Below are 21,078 nucleotides of genomic sequence, written 5' to 3'. Positions count from 1 at the left end.
TTGGAAACATTCTTTCCAAATTCCTTTGTCAATTGGTTTATTATTGTTCAAAACTGAAGATCTCACACTCATAATATTAAAGCTGTTGCAACAGTCATAGGAAAATGCTTAAAAGTGTGAAATAATATACCAAATTTAATTCTCTATAGGCTCATAGTCAGCATAATTTTTTCCCGAGTAATAAAAGAACAAAATAGTAAAAAATTAGTATAGAGGGAAGCATTTTTTTCAAAAATTAAACATCTTCAAGAGCAGATATATCGAAAACTATGGACTAATAGATATGGGAAAAGTTGAAAGATGAATAGGCCTACTTCAGGAAATTTTGTTGGCTCAATTTTGTTAAGGATAATTATGTTCTATGAAATATATCGTTTTCTAGTTATATGCGAGAAACCAAAAAATTGTACCTTTGAGCCACCCCCACTCCCTTAGTACAGTTGGTGTGGTGAGGACTTTTGATATTTTCATCTCCCTTTTACCCTATACAGAGCTGTGGGGTCAAAAACTGTCTTACAACTTTTTCCCTCTATAACCTTTCCTTGACTGGACTATTCAAGGAAAGGTTTTCAAGCAATATTTTTACTTACTTAACTTGTTACTTCTTATGTCTTCTCCACAGTCTGCTTGACCGGGGAATCGTCTTTTTCATCCCATCATGGGGGTGTCTGTGTATTCCTTTATTTAAGGTGTGAGAAGGTGTGGTCATCAATGAATTCTGCAATGCTATAGTGTGGTCTGTCCATCAGGTATTGTTTTAGGTTTCTTATGAAGGTGTTGTCATTCACTAGGGATTTTATGTTGCCAGGAAGCAGGTTAAACAGGTAGCCCCCGAATAGGCCGGAGATCTACTATACTTCTTAAGTCGATGCTGGGGGAGGCTTATGTCATCCATGTTGCATGTTCTATAACTGTGCTTATCTCGTCTTAAAGCTGGACTTTGGTTTACCACTAGGATGATGGATTCCAGGATGTATATAGAGATTACTGTGAGGATACCTGTCTGCTTAAAGAGTGGTTTACAGTGTTCTATGTAGTTTTATCTTGTGAAGTTCATGTGTACTGTTTTTTCATTATTTATGGCCAGTTTCATTCTATTGCAGATTGAGGTAGCTTCAGTAAGAGTTGATTCAACTATATTGTTTCAATTTTCCTTTCTGTTTGTGGGAAGTAGTATAGTTGTTTCGTCTGCAAATAGGATACACTTTTTGTTTTCTTGTAATTCATCCGGAAGATCATTTATGTATATTATAGGAAAGAGCAGCAGTCCCAGGATTGATCCTTGTGGTACTCCTCTTTTGACTGATTGTGCTGTTGATTTGAAAGTGATTATTTGATTTTGTCTTTGGAAATCCAGCTCTACATATTGTTTTCTATGTTGGAGGTAGTCTTCAATCCACTTGAGTGCTCTGCCTTGAATTCTCATTTTTCTTAGTTTTGTTTTGAGTATGTTCCAATCGAGTACGTCAAAAGCCTTCCCGAGATCGACAAACAGTCCTGATGCATATTTTTTATCCTCCCATATCTTACACACCTCATCACAGAGTTTGGAAATTGCTGTGGCTGTACTGTGATTTTTCCGGAATCCATGCTGGCTGATAGACAACAGCCCATTCGTCTCCAGATATGAAATCAATTGATTGTATGCTGCCCGCTCTATAATCTTGGATTCAATGGGAAGATTTGCTATGAGTCTGTAGTTTTTTGGATCAGTATGGTCACCTCTTTTGAATTTGGGGTAGATCTTGGCTATTTTTAAGCTATGTGGAAATACTGCTTGTTCAAATGATGAGTTTACTATGTGCAACAGTAGGTTTCTAATTTCATCCTCACAGTACCTTAGAACTTTCCCTGTAATTTCGTCGTGACCTGAAGAGTTGTTTGGTTTTAGTCTCATAAGAATCTTGGATAATTCTGTGTGAGTAACTGCATCAAAGTGGTCGAATATTTGAGCATTCTCTGTCAATTCCAGATTATTGGGAGTATTATTATGTCCATTCAGTTCTGTTATTGGCTGCGTGAAGCCAGCGTTTAAGATGTTGCCAATTTGATAGGGATCTGTAATTTTCTGATCTCGCACAGTTAGGTAGAGGTTCTCATTTCTGACATTTTTGGATGTTTTTCTTTCCTCATTTATCGTTCTCCACAAGACTTTGGTTTTATTTTCTGCCTGTTGTATTTTCATTTTTAATTGGAGTTGCTTTTTGTTTTTACATTGCTCATGAACCTCAAGTACCTCATAAGCTTTTTTCATTGTCAAATGTTGTTCCTTGTCTTCCATACGGCCTGTAAGCATATACTTATCATATACTTGCATTGTAGCATCTTTTAGTTTTGTGGTTTCTTCATCCCAAAAAATTTTGTTTTTTGGTATGTTAATCTTCTTGGATTCTCTTGGCATAGTTTCATCTATGCTTAAGCGCATTATTCTTTGAAAGGTTTTGTATTTGTCTTCCACTGAATGAGTCGTAGTTATACTGGTTTCCAATTTACAAGGCCTAGTTGCTGTTTTAGTTTGTTTAAATTTGCTTTTGAATAATTTCTGGCATACTTATAAGTGGCTGTTTGATGTTCGACTTTATATTTTATGTCACATAGTATTGAGTGATGATCTGAAATTAAGTTTGGGTATGCTATTGCTTTTACTTTTTTAATAGGTACCTATATTAAGGTAGCACCCATCTATACTTGTGGCTTTTGTCTAGGTTTTTCTAGTAACCGGTATGTCATATATGTAACAGCTGTGCTGTTTTTGCAAGTTGATTAATCTTTATAGGTTTGTTTATCTGTTTTCAGTATGTCTATATTTGTATCTTCTAGTAGTACTATGTGGCATTTCTTTCCTGGGTATTTTTATAGTACACATTTCAACCACATGTGTTTCATTGAGAAACACATAGATAAAGTCAAATGAAAAAATCTGGTGTGGCACACTCACACATCTTTTCTTGCCGTTATGAAAATTTATCACCTGACGCTAGTGTACACGCGCATCTCAAGTCTACTATTCGAAGATCTGCCAGCTGGTGACATGACAATAACACTGGAGACACACGAAGTCTGCTATCTTTTCATAGTGAATGATTTAATAGAATCAACAGTTGCCAACAGTTTGCATTATTGAATATACACATTTTCTCGAATTTCGAGCTTATTTTCAATTTTAGGTGAAAATGTCACTGATCATTAACTGTGGAGATTTTTATGCTCAATCTTTTCCACTTGAAATTTTTTGTTTGAATTGTATCTGAAGCCTGATAATTGGGAATCTAAAATCACACTTTGCATAGATGGGGTAGAGCTCCTAAAATTTTTAAAGATATGGGACTTATGGCAGTTGATAGAACTTATCAATGACTACTTAAGGTATAAATTTAATCAAAATCGTTGGAGCTGTTTTCGAGAAAATCGCGAAAAACCCTGTTTTTGACAACATTTTCGCCATTTTAGCCGCCATCTTGAATTGGATTTGTTCGAAATTGTTTTTGTCGGATCCTTATAGGGAAGGACCTTAAGTTCCAAATTTCAAGTCATTCCGTTAGTTGGGAGATGAGATATCATGTACACTGACGCACATACACTCATACACACACACACACACACACACACACACACACACACACACACACACACACACACACACACACACACACACACACACACACACATACAGACCAATACCCAAAAACCACTTTTTTGGACTCAGGGGACCTTGAAACGTATAGAAATTTAGAAATTGGGGTACCTTAATTTTTTTTGGAAAGCAATACCTACTTCCCTTACCTATAGTAATAGGGCAAGGAAAGTAAAAACATTCAATAAGCATCAGAGTGGAATTGTGGATTTTTCAACAAAGACTTATTTCTTGTTTTGAATTTGATTTTCTTGTTCTTGAATCATATTTCCCATAAATAATTGTTACATTTTTCTTTTATGTTCATTATTTACTCTGATGACTCTTTATTCAGAATAATGTGTTCGAAAATTAAAAAGATCTTTCTGAACTTTATTTCCATCCAAACTTCTGATTATAAGAAGATTTAATAAATAAAACAGAAAAATTTTCTGTTCTCTTCAAGATTTCTAATGGATCATAGATTTTCGAGTTACTCATATATCGTCTAATCTCAATTCGAGCAATTAATCTTCTCAAATTCAGTTGTGTCCAGATACTTGGTAATATAATCTGTGAATGAGTGAAGGTTGATTTAAATAATATGAATTGAGATCAATTATATCTATCAATTATAAACCATTATAATATCCTCTATTTGATGAGAATCAAGAAATTAAAATAATCAGAGGCTATGTTGATGTTGAAGTTTTATTTGTATTTGTTTGAAGTTGTCAAACCTGGTGTCAAAAAATATGAACAGAGATAAGAAAATTTCGAGAAAATAAGTTATTCAGGATTTCTTATTATCCAATAAAGTATGTACTGGAATGTAATTTTATTCAGAATTTTAAATTAGAAATTTAAACTTGCTAATGCTTCAAACTTTGCATTGATAGAAAGGATCTTATTTTAAACTTGGGAGTCACATAATAGGCTATAGTAGGCTAATCAAGTTTTCTATTCAGGTAAGAGAATTGCAGTAATTTTGATACATCTTTTTTATTAGAATGTATAACTTGTATAGGCCTAATATTATTTTCATCAAAACATAGAAACATTTCCATTAAAATAAAGTACAATACAGATTGCAGAATTTCCCATCTCTACCACTTACTTCAAGTTTAATGGTTTAGTTTTTTATATTCAATTCTCTTCATTTTCCACTAAATAGTAGCCTAGCCTATGATACATAATTTTATTCAGTAATATTTAGAGTTTTATTTTATCCAAACTTTGCCAGAGAACACATAACAAAGAGAATAGTCCTATAATTTTGAAGTTGGAGTGTTGGTATATGATTACCGTACATTGGATGCACGTATACAAGTGCACGTGAGATAAAATATTATGCATGACCAAGCGAGCACATGAGAAACAAAATCTGGAAAAGCCATATAAAACAATCATACTAAATGCGTGCACTTTTTAACGGCGTTCAATGGAAGCAGCTTTCCACACTTTGTTTCACAACTGCGCGCTTGGACTTACGTGCACTCAATAGTTTTTTATACCATAATAAACGCGCAATGTGTTACAACGTGTGTGTTTACAACCTTATGATAAAGTATTGAAGTGTAACATGGCCAAGCTATGTGCATTATTATATGAACCGCATTATTCGGTCACGACCTTACGATACGGTACCGTGACGACAATGACCTGGAATGGTGTATGTTACACATGTCCCTCTATCATCCCTTCACTCTATAGAAATATCGGACATGAGAAGGATCAGAACGCTGCATGACATGACCCCGGCATTAGTAGGTTGATGACACACGCAAAACCGAATACGACACAATAGAAAAAAATGCAATGCATATGTAGAAAAAGTCTGGAACTCTAAATGCGTCTGATGTGATATAATATGGTATCAACTGAAAAGCAATAAAAAGTAAACCCATTGCCGAACTGGAGAGCAAAGCAGCTCTCTTATTAAATTACTAAAATGTTTAGCTGCTAATGTGTTGATTCTGAATAAAGTAAAAAACAAAGGAATACCTTCTCGAACTACTAAAGAGGGTACCTTGGAAATTGAAGGCCAAAATATAGAATCTGTAAGTATCGGTAGTATAAGAGTTCTTGGAGTGGTGATTGACTCTGATCTTTTATGGAAACCACATCTGGAATGTCTGAAAACCAAATTTAATTCAGTATTTTTCTGTTCTCCAAAACCTATAAAAGCTTCTCTAGATTTGATGGCTCTTAAAAAGTGTGTATTCCGCCCTATTCCACTCCCTTCTGAAATATGGAATCATTTTTTGGACTAATTCTAGCAGTGTAGTGGAGGTGTTTGAATTACAAAAGTGGGCATCCATTGAGGGTGATGAGTTAATTCGAACTTGTTGTCGGCCCTACTTCAAAGAACTTGGAATTCTCCCACTCCCAAGCCTATATATTCTGGAAACAATCTGCTTGAAAAAACACGCACCTAAATGAATTCAATACAGGAGAAACATTTCAACAATATTCGACCTGATACAGAAATAATTTGAGAGATGATTCACACTGAAGTACTATGTATGAGCGACGTCACAAGATGGCGTACTGTAGTGGTGAATTTGATTGTGGCTCCTGTAAGGAAAATAGGTAAACAACCACCAAACCATGAAATATCTGTTGAAAAGGATGAAAGTATAGTTGAAGGGAATAATAAATCAAATGAACTTGGTTTATCATGGAATTTAGTTACAAAAAGGAAACCTAAAAATAAAATAATTCAAAAAAAGATACCGGTTTGAGGTTGAGTGTAACACAAAAGCAAAACAATTTTGTACAAAAAAATAAACCAATCGTGGGTACTAATGACAAAGAAAATTGTATTAGTGGTGCAAAAAAAGCTTGGTATCACCTTGGTAAGGTAAAGCAGGGAACCACTGTGGATGATGTAAAAACATTTTTAAAAGATGAATTCCCAAGCGTTGATTTTATTGTGAAAAAATTGGAAAGCAAAGGTTATAACTGTAGCTTTAAATTAGGAGTGGAGTTCAGTTATAGAGACGTGGTTAATGATTCAAAATGTTGGCCTAAAAATGTAACTATTAAGCGTTTTTTATTCAGAAGACAAGACACTCAAATAGTAAAGTAGATGTTTCAAATAAAAATGACGTACCGGTAATTACTAGGGGAAAGTGGGGCAATACCCACCAGCTAGTGTTTGAAGTTCAATTAATGAAAATCTGTTGGCAGATTTATCAAAATATGATGTCAATCTCATTCTTTACATATTTCATGATAACTATACATACTCAAATACATTTATTTAATTATAATAAAAACGGTAATAATTTTATAACTTTCTTGTGCAAAATGACGGTTTTGCCCCATGGGTGGGGTAAAACCGTCTTATGAGTGGGGTAAAACCGACATTAATGGAAATAACATAGAAACACTTGAAATAACCACACAAATCACAAAATTTTATTTAACAAAATTGTCATGACATAGGAAAATGAAAACAACATGAGATTACTTGGAATATTCACTTGAATAAAGGTGTCAAGACATACGAAAAATAAAATAAAAAGGAGACTAAAATGTGATTTTTTTGAAATATTTACACAAATCACAAATGAAGGTGTCAACTTTCTCCTCACTTTTTGAGCAAGGTCCCGGCCTACAATATTGCAACGTCGCAGTGTAGGCCTAGAATCTAATACATGATTGGTGAAAAAGATTAAAAAAAATACGCTGCGACCTTGCTATATCGTAGGCCCGGGGCCTTGTATTAGAGGTGGCTATGGCATTGCTCATGAGCCCATCCTTTGCAGCTCGAGCACTAGATCCAACCCTCTTTTCGTTCAGAATATGAATAGAGGTCATTGCAAAAAATACTACTCAAGAATCGGCGTTTGCTGAACATTCAATTGAAACTAATCATACGGTAATTAATTATATTTATATAAATTCTAATATGAAAATATTACGCTTTAATAATGAAAGTAATGAATGGAATGTGAAAGACGAATTTTATATCTATAAAACTACAAAATCAATTAGGAATTATTTAATAATTATAATTCAATTTGACTTAAATAATTTTGTTCTTTATAAAATCAAAAGTAAATAATTATGATTTATAATTAATAACTTCAACCGAAAAATAATGAATAAGAAATAAATAAATCATATGAACTTATATTATCTAGTACCTATCAACTTGTTTATTTTTACATTTCAATTTGAAAATGGCCAAAGTAGGTCGAAACTAGTTGTTAAAATGTTTCAATGACAAGTTTCATGTTGTTTTTATTAATTTGATTAAAGTAGCCCATATAGGTGATGAGATTCCATGTGGTAGTGTGTTTATTATGAGATTATGAATGATTATTAATTTTAGGCTTCTCTATTCATTCATTCCATTACCTATCAAATGCAACATGATTAATCTCATGTTCAAGTTCATAATAATCAAAGGAATAATATTTCTGATTTATCTGAATTATTGTCAATTCTTCAATTCACACAGAAATTGTCTAAACAGCACAAAAATTCCAAATAGAATAAACAGAGGATCAAATTGAGAGATAGAAGCCTATTGAGAGCTGCAGGAGATTGATTTGCAAATCACAGGATAGGTCCATCCATTCCCTGCATTCTAGAATATATTATAATTAGGCTCATAACAGAATCCATGAAGAATTGTATTGGAAGGTGGGTTTTAAAGCAGCTTATAACAGTTTTATTTGAAATTTATCTTTTCACGATATAGTTTTCAATAGTTCAGCCTACTGATAAAATAGGCACATTTGAAAACAATGAATAAACAGACAACACTAAACCAGTTTCAATAATTAAGTGGTTATATAATATTACACTGAAGGGAAACTAATCAATTTGCAAGGGGTAAAACCGACTGCAGTCGGTTATGCCCCTCACTAAAATGCCGGTTTTGCCCCACAGCACATGCCAAAATAAAAATGGCCACAACCGATTACAGAACAACTCAAGGTTGATTGTATTTATATGGATTCATTTGAAAAGATACACTGAAATTTAAGATCAAACTTATTGGAATTGTATCCAATAGCACCTAAGACAGGTAAATAATCATATGTGACTGAAAAATCGAACAAATTTTCAGGAAAAACTTCAAGAATTTGTAGAACTCTTATGATTCAGTTTACAGCTGTGAATAAAAGCTACATCTGACTCATATTGTGTAGGCTTACTTAGTGAATTTTTTCCCGGTGACAGCACCAGTCAGTCAATCGGTGAGGGGTCGGTTTGACCCAACCAGTCGGTTTTGCCCCACTTTCCCCTACTTGTAATAAAATAGATATCATTCGACTTTCACACATGGTGAAGAAAAAATTATTAATAGAAATTTGTTAAATGTTTGTTTTTTAAATAGTCGATCTATTTTTAATAAGGTTGAGGATTTGGAGGTGGAATTGATTGAATTGAGACCGGATATTTTGGCGTTTGCAGAGACTTGGTTAAACCAAGAAAAGGATCAGGTTTTTAAAATAGCAGGATATGATAAAATCACTGTTAATCATAGAAATAATTCAAATGGAGGAGGAGTTGCTATAATTTGAGACAGGGCTTGAGCATGAAATCTTATCCATTGCAGTATGATGATCTTATGACTGAAGGGGTGTTTGAGGGTAGTGCATGTATTTTTAAAAGTGATGAATATAGATTTGTATTTTTAGTAGTATACCGTCCACCTCAAGATACAAATTTATTGAAATTTTGGAGCAATTATTGAATCAAATTGGAAGTTTGGATGTACCTATATTGATATGTAGAGATATGAATATTGATGGCAAGATGGATTCCGTATATAGAATATGTTTTTTTGATGTGTTAGAATCACACAAATTGTTGAATGTTGTAAAGTTGAACACTCGAGTAACTCCAAATGTATCAACACAAATTGATTACATACTGACAAGTGAGAACATACATCATGTACAAAGCGGCTGTATTGACACACCATTGTCTGATCATAGATGGCTGTATATAGATATAGATATGCATGTTGATATTTATTTATTTTATTTATTTATTTGTTGTATAAAATACTATGATCATAATACAATTATGACGTTGGAGGAAAAACTAGGCTGAGCCTGTACTATTTCTCTCCAAAAATTTTGATAAAATGTTAATGTTGTCCAAAATATAAGGTTATATAGTCACACACTGCTTCGTCACTTGATTTTCGGTCCAGAAATGAAGATTTAAAATTTAGAACTTTGAAGGTTGATTTTATACTCTAAATGAATCACAGAATGTATTACAATAAATTAAAAACTTTAGAGATATTGCATTTATTTAAAAAAATTGAATACAAAATCAAAAACCTACTCACTATTTGTTATTCACAGCTGAATATGAAGTCAGGCTTAAAAATAGAAAAGAATAGAATTACAAAACTAGGTATGGACGAATTTTTGGAAGGCTTGGCATGATAAAATGGATGGATATGGACGTGGAAAAGTGTTGTGACGAATTGTTCAATGAATTTTATGACAATTATAGATACTGTTTTGAAATATGTTTCCCAAAAAGATCTATAAGATTAATAACAAATCTGAATTGAGTTGGATTTACAATGACATTATATTGTCCAGAGATAAATTGAAACAATTATACTGGAGGACTAGGCAATTTAATGATGAGAGAGCAAAGTTGGAGTATACAAATGCAAAGAGACAGCACTCGCAGTTGATTTCTGGTAACAGGAGTGTGTTTTATAGAAATAAAATAATAAAGGCAAGAAATGTTAGTAAGGAGTCATGGAGAATTGTTCACAGCTTGACAAAGAATACTTTCATCCATGATAACATGAAGTTAAAGATAGAGGAGGAGCTGGTTAGTGAACCCTTTAAGATTGCACAAGAATTTAATAAATATTTCTATGAGGAAGTAAAGGGCCTTGTTGGTGATGGATTACCCAATCATGCCATCATAGAGGATGATTGTGAGACAAGGGATGGTTGTTATTTTCACTTGAGATCAACTTGTGTTGATGAAGTGATAGAAATAATTGATAGAATTTGCAATAAGCCAAGTGCTGGAGTTGACAATATTCCATGTAGACTAGTTAAAGCCTCAGCGCATATTATAGCTGAACCACTGTCATTGATAAGACATTTGAGGAAGGTAAATTTCCAGACGCTATCAAAACTTCTAAGCTTATTCCAATATATGAAAAGAATGAAAAAGATCTAGTAAGCAACTATAGACCGCCTGTAGCTGTTCAATCGGTCTATTCCAAAGTTTTTGAAGTTGCTTTTCTGGACAGATTGATTCCGTATTTGGAGCAACATAGATTGATAAGCTGTAGACAATTTGGTTTCAGGAAAAAAACCACAGCTGATGCGATTTTAGCCTTGTTAACTGCAATGTATGACAAAGTAGATTGTACTGATGAGGTATACACAATATTCTATGATATGACTAAGGCATTTGATTGTGTTCACCACGAAATTTTGAAGCTAAAACTCATCAAATATGGAATCACAGGAAAACCTTTGGATTGGATAATAACATATTTGAAAAACCGTCAACAAGTGGTCAATGTAAGTCACATGGGAAATGATAATGTTATTCGACATATTAGATCAAAAGTACAACAGGATGTTAACATAGGAGTACCTCAAGGCTCCAATATGGGCCCAGTCTTGTTTCTGCTTTTTGTAAACGATCTCCCCACTTCTGTGCAAGAGGGGGAGATTTGGATGTTTGCAGATGATGTGTGTCACCTCTTAATAGACAAGAATGCTTCTGAAGCAATTAAAAAAACGCAGAATGGTCTAAATGAGATGAGTTTATGGTGCACAGAAAATAAGCTGGTTCTTAACCAAAAGAAAACATGTGTGTTGCAGTTCCATAATGTTAAGAAACGAGACTTTAGTCCACTATTGCGAATTGGGGATCAACACCTACAACTGAATAAAAATGTCAAATATTTAGGAGTACACATTGCTGGCAACCTACGATGGGAAGAGCACATAAATAATGTTGTCAAGAGACTCGATGTAGTGTGTTGCCGTGCTCGACGTCTGCAGAAAATAGTGGACACAGAAGTATTAATGAAAGTTTATCATGGATGCTTCCACAGTGTATTAAATTATGGTATCATATTCTGGGGAGAATGCTCAGAAGCGGAAAGAGTATTCTTATTACACAAAAGAATATTAAGAATTATAAGTGGTGCACACTACATCGAACATTGTAGACCGATATTCAAGAGATTGCATGTGTTAACATTAACTGATGTATACATATTGGAGTCAGCGACTACAATATTGAAATATCCAGAATATTTTGAAAGGAATTCCAGCATTCATCATCACAATACAAGACAGAGAGACAATAACCACATCGACAGGCAAAGAACAACATTAGCCTTGACTAGTGTTAGAAACGTGGCAAGCAGGGTGTACAACAAGCTTCCCTTGGAAATACGGAGGTACAGAGATCCTTGAAGACCCATTTACTCAGAAAGAATGATTATTCCATGAAGGAGTTCTGGGAGGACGTCTGACAACCAGAGAACAGACTAAAATGACGACCACGGCTGTAAAGGCTTCCAGTGGGATCACTACAAGTATACAAGTAAGTAAGCGAGGGGTAAGGAGTTCAGGTATCCGGATGTACAACATATTGCCATATCACATAAAAGAAACGTCAGGTAAAGCTTTCAGACTTTTATTGAAAACAGAACTGCTATCCATATGTGCCTACTTATAATGGAGGAATATAACGATTTTTACAAACCTCAAGTTGGAGGTTTAAGAAGATAGATAACATGTTACTGTTTGATTAATGACAAATTGGCAAATTCTTATACCCCTTTTACTATAGGTGTACAGTGGATGAAATAATAATAATAAAAAACTGCTCCAACACTAAAGCGTAAAACTTCCACGGTCGGATGAGCGTTCTTTGTCCGTTCGTGCCCGGCTTGGTGTGGCATTACCTTTACACACGCATGGTGTGATGAAATAGTTATTTGTTTATCTAGAGTGAAAAGTACTGTTTTTTCTCCCTGATGGAAAAGCTTGAAGCCCGAGGCGAAGCCGAGGGCAACAATTTTCCTGAGGGAGAAAAAACATTTTTCACTCGTGATATACACAACATTTTTCCTCCACCTACATTTTTATAAAAACTGCAAATAAAATAATTTTCAAAAACGTACGTGACCAAACAATGTGTTACAACATAATCTAAAAAGTAAACAGAAACAGCTGGCTTGTAATCACAGTTCTCCGCCGACAGCGCAATGCGCTATCTGTCGGCAAAAGTTGTAACAACAATGCCGCCACAATTATGATGAAGTTCCCGTTTCAAATTTGATTAGTTAATGAGGAATATTCGTTGGCTGGTTTTTTGAATAACATGGAATAAAAAAAAAATTTACATTTTTTAAGTATAGTGATATGAAGTTTGTTATAATTTTAGCATACAAATGTAAATTTCATATAGGTCTATTGATCAAATGTCTGGTTGAGGTATTGAATTTAGTTGGTTTTTTAATGACTAACTGCTCTATATGCTTCCTCATCTGAGCTCAGACCTTCTAACCTATTTTAAATGTACGTTTTTAAAATAGAGATGTTTCCCATGTTATTTAAATGGAGTTACTTTTACGCTCTAGGGAGTTTTCCTGTTTTTTCCTACCGAGAGCTAAAAATGACAAATTAGTATTATGTTCCAGGGAGTAAAGTGAGCACTTTGGACAGGAGGTGGAGGAAAAATAAATTTATGATAAGACTGATTTGATTCTGTATGGTGAAAATTTTCATCAAATTACTATGAACTGTAACAATAGGAAGTAATAATTAAAACTTGAAACAATAATAATAATCTATCATTTTTCATAACTTTATTAGTAACTCTATTTTGCAGAAGGTACAGATACTAACAAAGCTAATGTATGAGATGTTGTCACAGCTATTGTTTGAGAATGGCTGAAACAAGTTGCCTATTGTGATTGTGCTGCCCATAGTAAGCGAGCGGAGCAGGTGGTCGATTTGTGACAATTTTCACCTGTTGCTCATGAACTTAACATCACTTTTCTTTTAATGACCAATTAAAAACAACTTCTAAGTTGATTCAATTTACACCGATTATCGATTCGACAGAAAACGAGAGTCTTGGCTTGCATGGACCCACTTTCTCTATTTGAACTTGTTCCTTCGAATTATTCGAGCTATTATGTTCAGTTGTAAAATGTATATACTTGAATGGATTTGAACTCGCATTCTTCATTTGATATGACATAGTTAGCTCTGGCAACAGTATTCGGTCCAAGTCTTTGTCTGCAAAAGCTTTCCGTTTCCTCATTCTAGTCAATAAGATGCTTTCGCTAGCGGCCTGTTTGCAAGACGAATGATTATCTGTAATATTCAAGAAAAAATGCCATTAAAATTATGCCTTCATTATTTAAGAATAGGGATAATTTATTGAAAAAGTCTTATACAAATTAATAACTCAATTGAATCCACATACCATCAAGAAAAGTTACAATACTTATTTCATTTTATTCTATTTAAAGAATTGAAACCATTACTTCTTGGTCTCAATAATTTCCATTGGTTTTCCATATAGTAAAAATTATAATCTATGGGAATTGATTTTTTTCATGAAATTGATAAAGCATTGTAATGCGAAACTCAATCGCATTTTATTTTATTAAAACTTCATGAAAATTAACAAAAATCTTATTGATAATACTAAGATAGATCTTACGTAGCATTAAATAATTTCAATTTTATTGCTCTCAGCACCTGGTTGTTAGAGAGTTAGTGGGAAGGATATTTTGAATATCTTTTTGAATTTCTTTCCAAAGTATGGACATTGATATGTCCAAAGCTCCGCCAATTTATGTAGTTGCATAACAATATTATCTATAGCTATTACCAATTGCTTTTTTCATATCATATGCAGTTCAATAATTATTTTCTTAGTCTATATAATGTAAATTCATCTATAATTTTGCTGTATTGTAAGCTATTGTATATAAGTGTAAAAGCCAGTATATATTGCAATCTACATAAAGTACTCAATCAATCAATCACCTAGATTAGAGCAATGCATATCTTTACCTTAAAAGTAAGGTCACTTCATAATAAGTATCCGAAGTGAAATTATTTAATCGTTCAATAATTATTCTTGGGAGAGATATAAGTCCGATTTAATAATAATTAATTGAATTATCGAGGAACTCAATGATTATAACAGCTTTCAACTCTTTGAAATTGTGTTCTTACAATATTACCTTGAACTCTTTTTTCCATGGATGTTGCGTGTTGTAAATGCTTCAACTGTTTCTGGTAAATTTGTTTTTGAGAAATGAGTAACTGCACATGAGAACTTTGAAGATCACTTTGAGCTTGTTGATACCTGTAAAGAGATTGGAATTTATTGGAAAAGGAACTAATAGAATAATAAACATTGCGATGTAAAATAAATTGCTCTTGATGCCTCTTGTATTGACCGTATGAAGGTGTGAGGTATTCATTACATATTCCGTATTCTTAAGCCTGAATCTTAAGATTTCACCTTAATTACCACTGTTTGGCACATTTTGGATATAACTAATAATATATTCATGCTTTTTGTATCGAGAAAAAATTGAGATTTCATTCCAATCATTTTTCATAAGAGCGCCCATTCCAGTGATTGAAATCATGCATCATTTGAATGAGAATACTAATTTAATTGATGAAGTTTCCTATTGTTCGAGGAAAAATTAATAAATTCCTAAACGACCTACATAATTTATAAAAGAATAATATTAATAAATGATAAAGCTATTGATCGAGGGAAAATCATTTATCCCAAAACATTCCACAAGTGGTATAACTTGATATGATGAATAATAATGTACGTTATTATAAAGTCCTATATCTGAATTGTTTAATATTAGAGTACCACATAAATATTGATTGGTCTGGCAAATCAATTAACTTACACTTAAATTCAAAAATTTAAAATTTCGCTAAATTTCTCATTGGAGAAATAATGATTCTTCTCGTAGGTTTAATTACCAGGAGATGGATAGTTTAATAGCAATAAAACAGAAATCAAGATTCTACTGAACTATGAGGTCTAGGACTAAATCTATTAAATCTCAACATTTTGACATGAACTTCAAACTTATTTCATTACTTTTTTGAACATTTATTTTTACAACAGAATTTATTGTTTTTTTATTCATCCTTCTACTAATCTAACTAATAAGATAGTTTATTTATTCTTTATTCTCGAAGACCCACTTATTGCATGTTCAAAGTATTAATATCGGGGCACCGAGCTTCACTCGTTATTTATTTTTTGATGCACAGAACACAATTCTTGAAAAATGATTGGGGAAGGACTAACAGGCACAGCCCAAATAAATGGTCCAAAAAGTAGGCGTTGTTTCATAAACTTGAATTCAGGTCCAATTTTCAGTACAAACATTCGAAAACAGAAAAGTTCTAATTTAGATTGTTTACAGACCAAATTTAATAACAATATACCGTAACACTCACCAATCACTTAAAACTGTAAAATAATGATTAATTTTGAAAACTATGATATACTCTAATTTAGAATGTTATGCAATGTCATGTCAACAAATCAGATTATTTTGATCAAGTCGATAAAAATTTCTAGATAATTTTTCTCGAAATAAAAGAGGTGATTGATTGCAAATAGTTTAACAGCTGAACATAATTCTGTCTCTCTTCCACACAGCACTCGCATCTTCTGTTATCGACAGAGACGAAATTATCCTGTTTTTCCAAGGATAAAAAATAATTATTATCCTGTTATTCATGTCTTTCAGCAAGATTTCCCAGGGATGACAGCGAGATTTCCCAGGGATGAGACCTAGTGCAATCCAATTTTCATATCATAAACCTATGTTCCAAATTTCGTGAAAATCGTTAGAGCCGTTTTCGAGATACGTTGGACATAAATAAATAACCAGATAAATATAAAAATATATAGGCCTGCAGAAATTGCTCACTTAATACATATAATAGGATTATGAATATTTTACTAGTAGCTCTGTGAACAGTAGAACTCACGCAGTTTTCTCACCAACAAAGTAGACCTATCTGGTTACCGGCCTCTCCAGACATCTGTGTAATGCATACAATGAATAATCCACTTGTCAGCTGATTGATTATGAAGTTCTATTTTTGATCAATCCTATCTTCAGTGTAGACGATATATACAGTAATATCCGAGTATGGAGGAAATTACTTTTCTTTTCATATTATCCTTAAAATGCAAAATTAAAAAAAACCTTGTTTATACATTGACGCGCAGTTAAAAAAGGAATATTGTTGCCAAATCACATACAATTCTATCAACGCGTTTGGCCGTAAATGCGTTGCATACATAAAGACAAAAGAAAATCAGAGTTAAAACAAAGACCTCACTTCGTTCGGTCAAAAATTTATTTGATTCAAAACATGTATGATATGGCAGAATTTCAAATGTGTTGTTACCTTCTGAGAGCGACCTGAACAGCCATCACCCTTTGGCGTTCAAGTACCAGCTGGCATCGAGTGCACGTGCAGTTTTTCCAGTGACACATCTTCTTGTGTCCTTTCAATGTGGAGACAACGCCATGGTTTCTACATCTTGCACATTTAGGATTTCTTCCACTTAAACTGGACAATAATTCAGGAATTAAGAAACTGTAATAACCATTAAACTGAACCGGTAACCATAATATAAAAATAATAACTATTTGACAGTTTAAAGGATTATTGCTGTTAAATTTCTTCTTGGTTGTTCACTCTTTTGAAATTATCACACATAATGTAGAAGGATAGAGTGTGGCTCCTTTGATAAAGGGAAATTACATACAGATGAGATATAAATTATTGGATTTTCACTGAGATTATATATTGCCAATACATTTATTCCAGTATTGGAAGCTCATTTGATATGCTGCGGAACCTTGAAAATAAGCGTGGTTATACGAACGAGATCGATGTAAATCACTTATTGACGTGGCAATAGAAAATAGAAACAAATTTGTATAGGTCTTTCAAAAACTATTTTTTAAGGATCAATTTATGAAAATTTTATTGTTTGTATTGGATAACCATAATCTTCTCTTCTCTGAGGGAAAATAAATTAATCAATTTTGGATCGATTAATCGATTCATGATCAATCATTTAATCAATTTCAATTTATAATTATTTATTTCAATTTCTTTATTGTTTCATTTTATCTATTTCAATATAAATAATTATTTTCAAAAACCTTGAAAACGTAAGTGCTGTTATTTTTCACATAAAGTACCGTGTACCGTACTTTCAAGTTTCAAGTTTTTATTTTGCCAGTTGAACATAGAGTTACATATAGCCATGTCACAATTTACATTGAAGAAACATACAATAAATTGCACAGGTACAACAAATACAATAGACAATAATAAATAAAACAGATCTGTTAAAGCAAATTTACAATTAGATCAGATAATTTAGTGGTCTCCTGTACTTGGATATTATTTTAAATAGACAAAAATATATCATTATATTAAATTGACTAAGGTGTTGTGATAAGCAGTAATGAATTCCTCCAGTGAATAAAATGGATTCACAATCAACCAGGATCTAAGTAGGCCTACTTGGAGAAAACGTTTATTTGGCTTTACTTTCAATTGTGTAAGAGTTATGTACGGTAGTTAACTAAAGCTTTATGAATTAATTGAATATTCGCACTCACATTTTAGAAGTCATTTATTTCCAATATTTCCAAAGCAAATGGTGCTCATAAACTTAACAACTTGGAGTAAACAATTCACTTATGTTATGACAGAGAATGAAATGTGAACGGTGAACTTGCAAGAGTCCCGGCTGTAACTTGGCTCCAACTGTGAGCAGAACTTGATACACAGCTCTACTGTGTGGGAGGAATGTTGGGTGGACCAATACCAAGTCGCTACAATGAGAAAAGATGGGGTGCGCAATTTCATTTTCAGAGCCTGTCACAATTTTCATGAAGAGATTTCTCCTTCTCAAGACAGAAATTGAAATAAAGTCACAGAACGCTCGTTTCTATTCGTTGGCCCACATCAACGACAAAAATAATATAATTTGATTATAAACTGTTAATTTATATAGGAACTTCAATTACTTGGAAAAAATTTCTAAGTTAACTAATATCAATTTTACTAAATATAAAATATGGTATTTTATACTAGAAGGAAACATTTGTGATGTTTTCTTTTCAAAATTCAACATCGTGATGTTATTTTGCGAGATTTTTAAAAAAATCTTGTACCTAACGATTGAGATAAAAACAATATTATTCAGCCTCTTGTTCATCAAGTATTATTATATTGAATAGGCTAGTTTTACATATAAAGGCGGATTTGCAACTTTCAGTATGAATGAACGTGTCCAGTCCAGTACAGTGAGCATATTCACATGAGCTCTAATAGCAATATCCATAATCAGTCGGCCGGATTGGGCAGGAATAGTCCCATTAGAGCTAATGGAAATAATATTTCCACTTTAACTGATACTTTCACTAAAACTGATATGAGAGAATCCAACTTGAAGCAGTTCTTATCCATTTAGCTAAAGATAAATCATTCATCACTACTTTTCAATTGATTCTGAATATTTTTATGCCTAGAACGTAGTGCATCAATGATTTAAGTGAAATGAAATAATAAATGCTATCCATTAGCTTAAAAAAGCAACTATGAGGAAATAATTTTAAAACTGTATTTCCATCAGTTCTTGTCACTGAAAGCATATTATCTTTTTCTTAAACAAGTCAAGCGTAATACGAGAATAAACAAGTTTTTTTCAATACGGTAACAAACTTGAAAGCCTTTGGTGATGATTAATGAATCTTAGTAACCAAAGATTTTGACATGAATATATCGTCTCAAATTTGATGATTCTTCTAGTCAAACAAAACCGTTTACTTAGCCAATGCTATAAGCTGTTTAGAGAATTTAAAAATATAATGTTATGCCAACTTTTAAACGTGGTATTATAATAAGCCAAGAATCACGTTCAAATTGGTCTAATGAAACACACATACAGGCATTATAACTGTACCGCAGGCCTACCGTACTTGCATGGCTGCTGCATAATGATATGAGTGAGCATTAAGTTCGAAACCTACTTCAAATTAACTCATCTATCAAATCAACTATTATTACTTAATACCACCTAAAAACTAATAAAGTAGGCTTAATCCGGTAAATTTATTTATCAAACTTCCATTACCGGTACTATCATATTACATCAATCACTGCAAATACTCCCATTGAATAGGTACCTAATTTGTCCAAATAGAAAATATGATAAAAAACAGATTATAAAATAAAAATATAAAATACGATTAACTAAAGCTTTTTATTTTTATGAACGCGAATATAGGGAATAATCTATTGTTCATTATAGTGGATAAAATATAAAGCTATGGGAGAATTGGACAATTCTCAAAACTCAAATAAATATTGTTTATATAAATTACTCAAACAACTCTAGAATGAGATGAACTTTATGAAATTATAAGTCCCACTTAGCTGATAGATGCGTTTAACTGATGACTGATTCTTTTAATTTTCGATACAATTTAAAGATAAATATTTATAACAATTCACATAGTGATAGCGATCTATACACATATTATTGCCTATCATCACTATTGGCTTTACGAAAGTTATCATTTTCCATTTTAGATCAGGGAATTGGAATCTCTCCACAATTTAATTACTAACCAGAAGAAATACTTATTTATACAGTACCTGTTTTTCCTATAAATTGATTTATCACTTGAATAAAACTGAATTTCCGCGCTAACTACATTAAATCATTACGGATAATAAAATTAGATGACAAAAATTTTGAATATCATGAATACGGTGAATAAAATGTTTGATAAACTGTTGTTGATAAAGTGTAGTGATATTTATACATAATGAAACACTGGGATGTTGTCTAGAAATATCAGGAATTTGTGATATTTCTAGACAAAACTCCAGTTTTTTAAAATGTTTGATTTTTATAAAATTATAAGTACAGTTCTCAATTTTCTGAAGTTGAAGAATATACTTAACTCAATTTATATTCATGGAATCGACCAATTAAAAAATATAAAACCTTTTTAGATATGAAAAAATCGAGAATAAAATAAGCTGTTATAAGAATCGTAATAATAATAATTATTATTCAGGAGCGTGCGAAAGTGAATTAATATATCAAAGCTGGTGTCTTTGCAAGATGTGATTGAATGTGACCGATGGTCTTCTCGAACAAGAAGTGGGTCTCATATTTCAATGAGAAAAGGAAAATTAAATTCAGTGTGAAAATCAATCCTCCTCGCTGCAATCATATTACTTTGGGGAATAGGGTGACTAAGTTGATAACAAAACTGGGAAATACTTCGCTCTTGTTATATCACTGACCATTTTATCGATAAGTTTTGTTACATAACAGGGATCATCCTTCCATAGGGATTGCGATTCCTGTCT

At 32.7% G+C, this 21,078-nt stretch overlaps 1 protein-coding gene across 2 annotated transcripts; it reads right to left on the bottom strand.

Moving 5' to 3' along the window:
• Positions 1-13,442: 13,442 nt before the first annotated feature.
• Positions 13,443-18,770, bottom strand: LOC111043998 (doublesex- and mab-3-related transcription factor 2-like). 2 transcript variants are annotated; one of them, XM_039421570.1, is made up of 4 exons: positions 18,309-18,770; positions 17,077-17,241; positions 14,853-14,977; positions 13,443-13,971 (listed from the first exon to the last, which is right to left on the bottom strand). In XM_039421570.1, exons 1-4 carry the CDS (start codon positions 18,320-18,322, stop codon positions 13,688-13,690), a joined length of 588 nt encoding a protein of 195 aa, XP_039277504.1. In that variant the 5' UTR covers positions 18,323-18,770; the 3' UTR covers positions 13,443-13,687. The 2 variants fall into 2 exon arrangements, with proteins under 2 accessions (XP_039277504.1, XP_022184746.2); XM_022329054.2 differs by lacking the exon at positions 18,309-18,770 and adding an exon at positions 18,048-18,171.
• Positions 18,771-21,078: the final 2,308 nt, after the last annotated feature.

Source organism: Nilaparvata lugens, chromosome 2 (genome assembly GCF_014356525.2).
Source record: "Nilaparvata lugens isolate BPH chromosome 2, ASM1435652v1, whole genome shotgun sequence".
NCBI classification, from domain to species: domain Eukaryota; kingdom Metazoa; phylum Arthropoda; class Insecta; order Hemiptera; family Delphacidae; genus Nilaparvata; species Nilaparvata lugens.
This window is presented reverse-complemented; position numbering and strand designations above follow the sequence as displayed.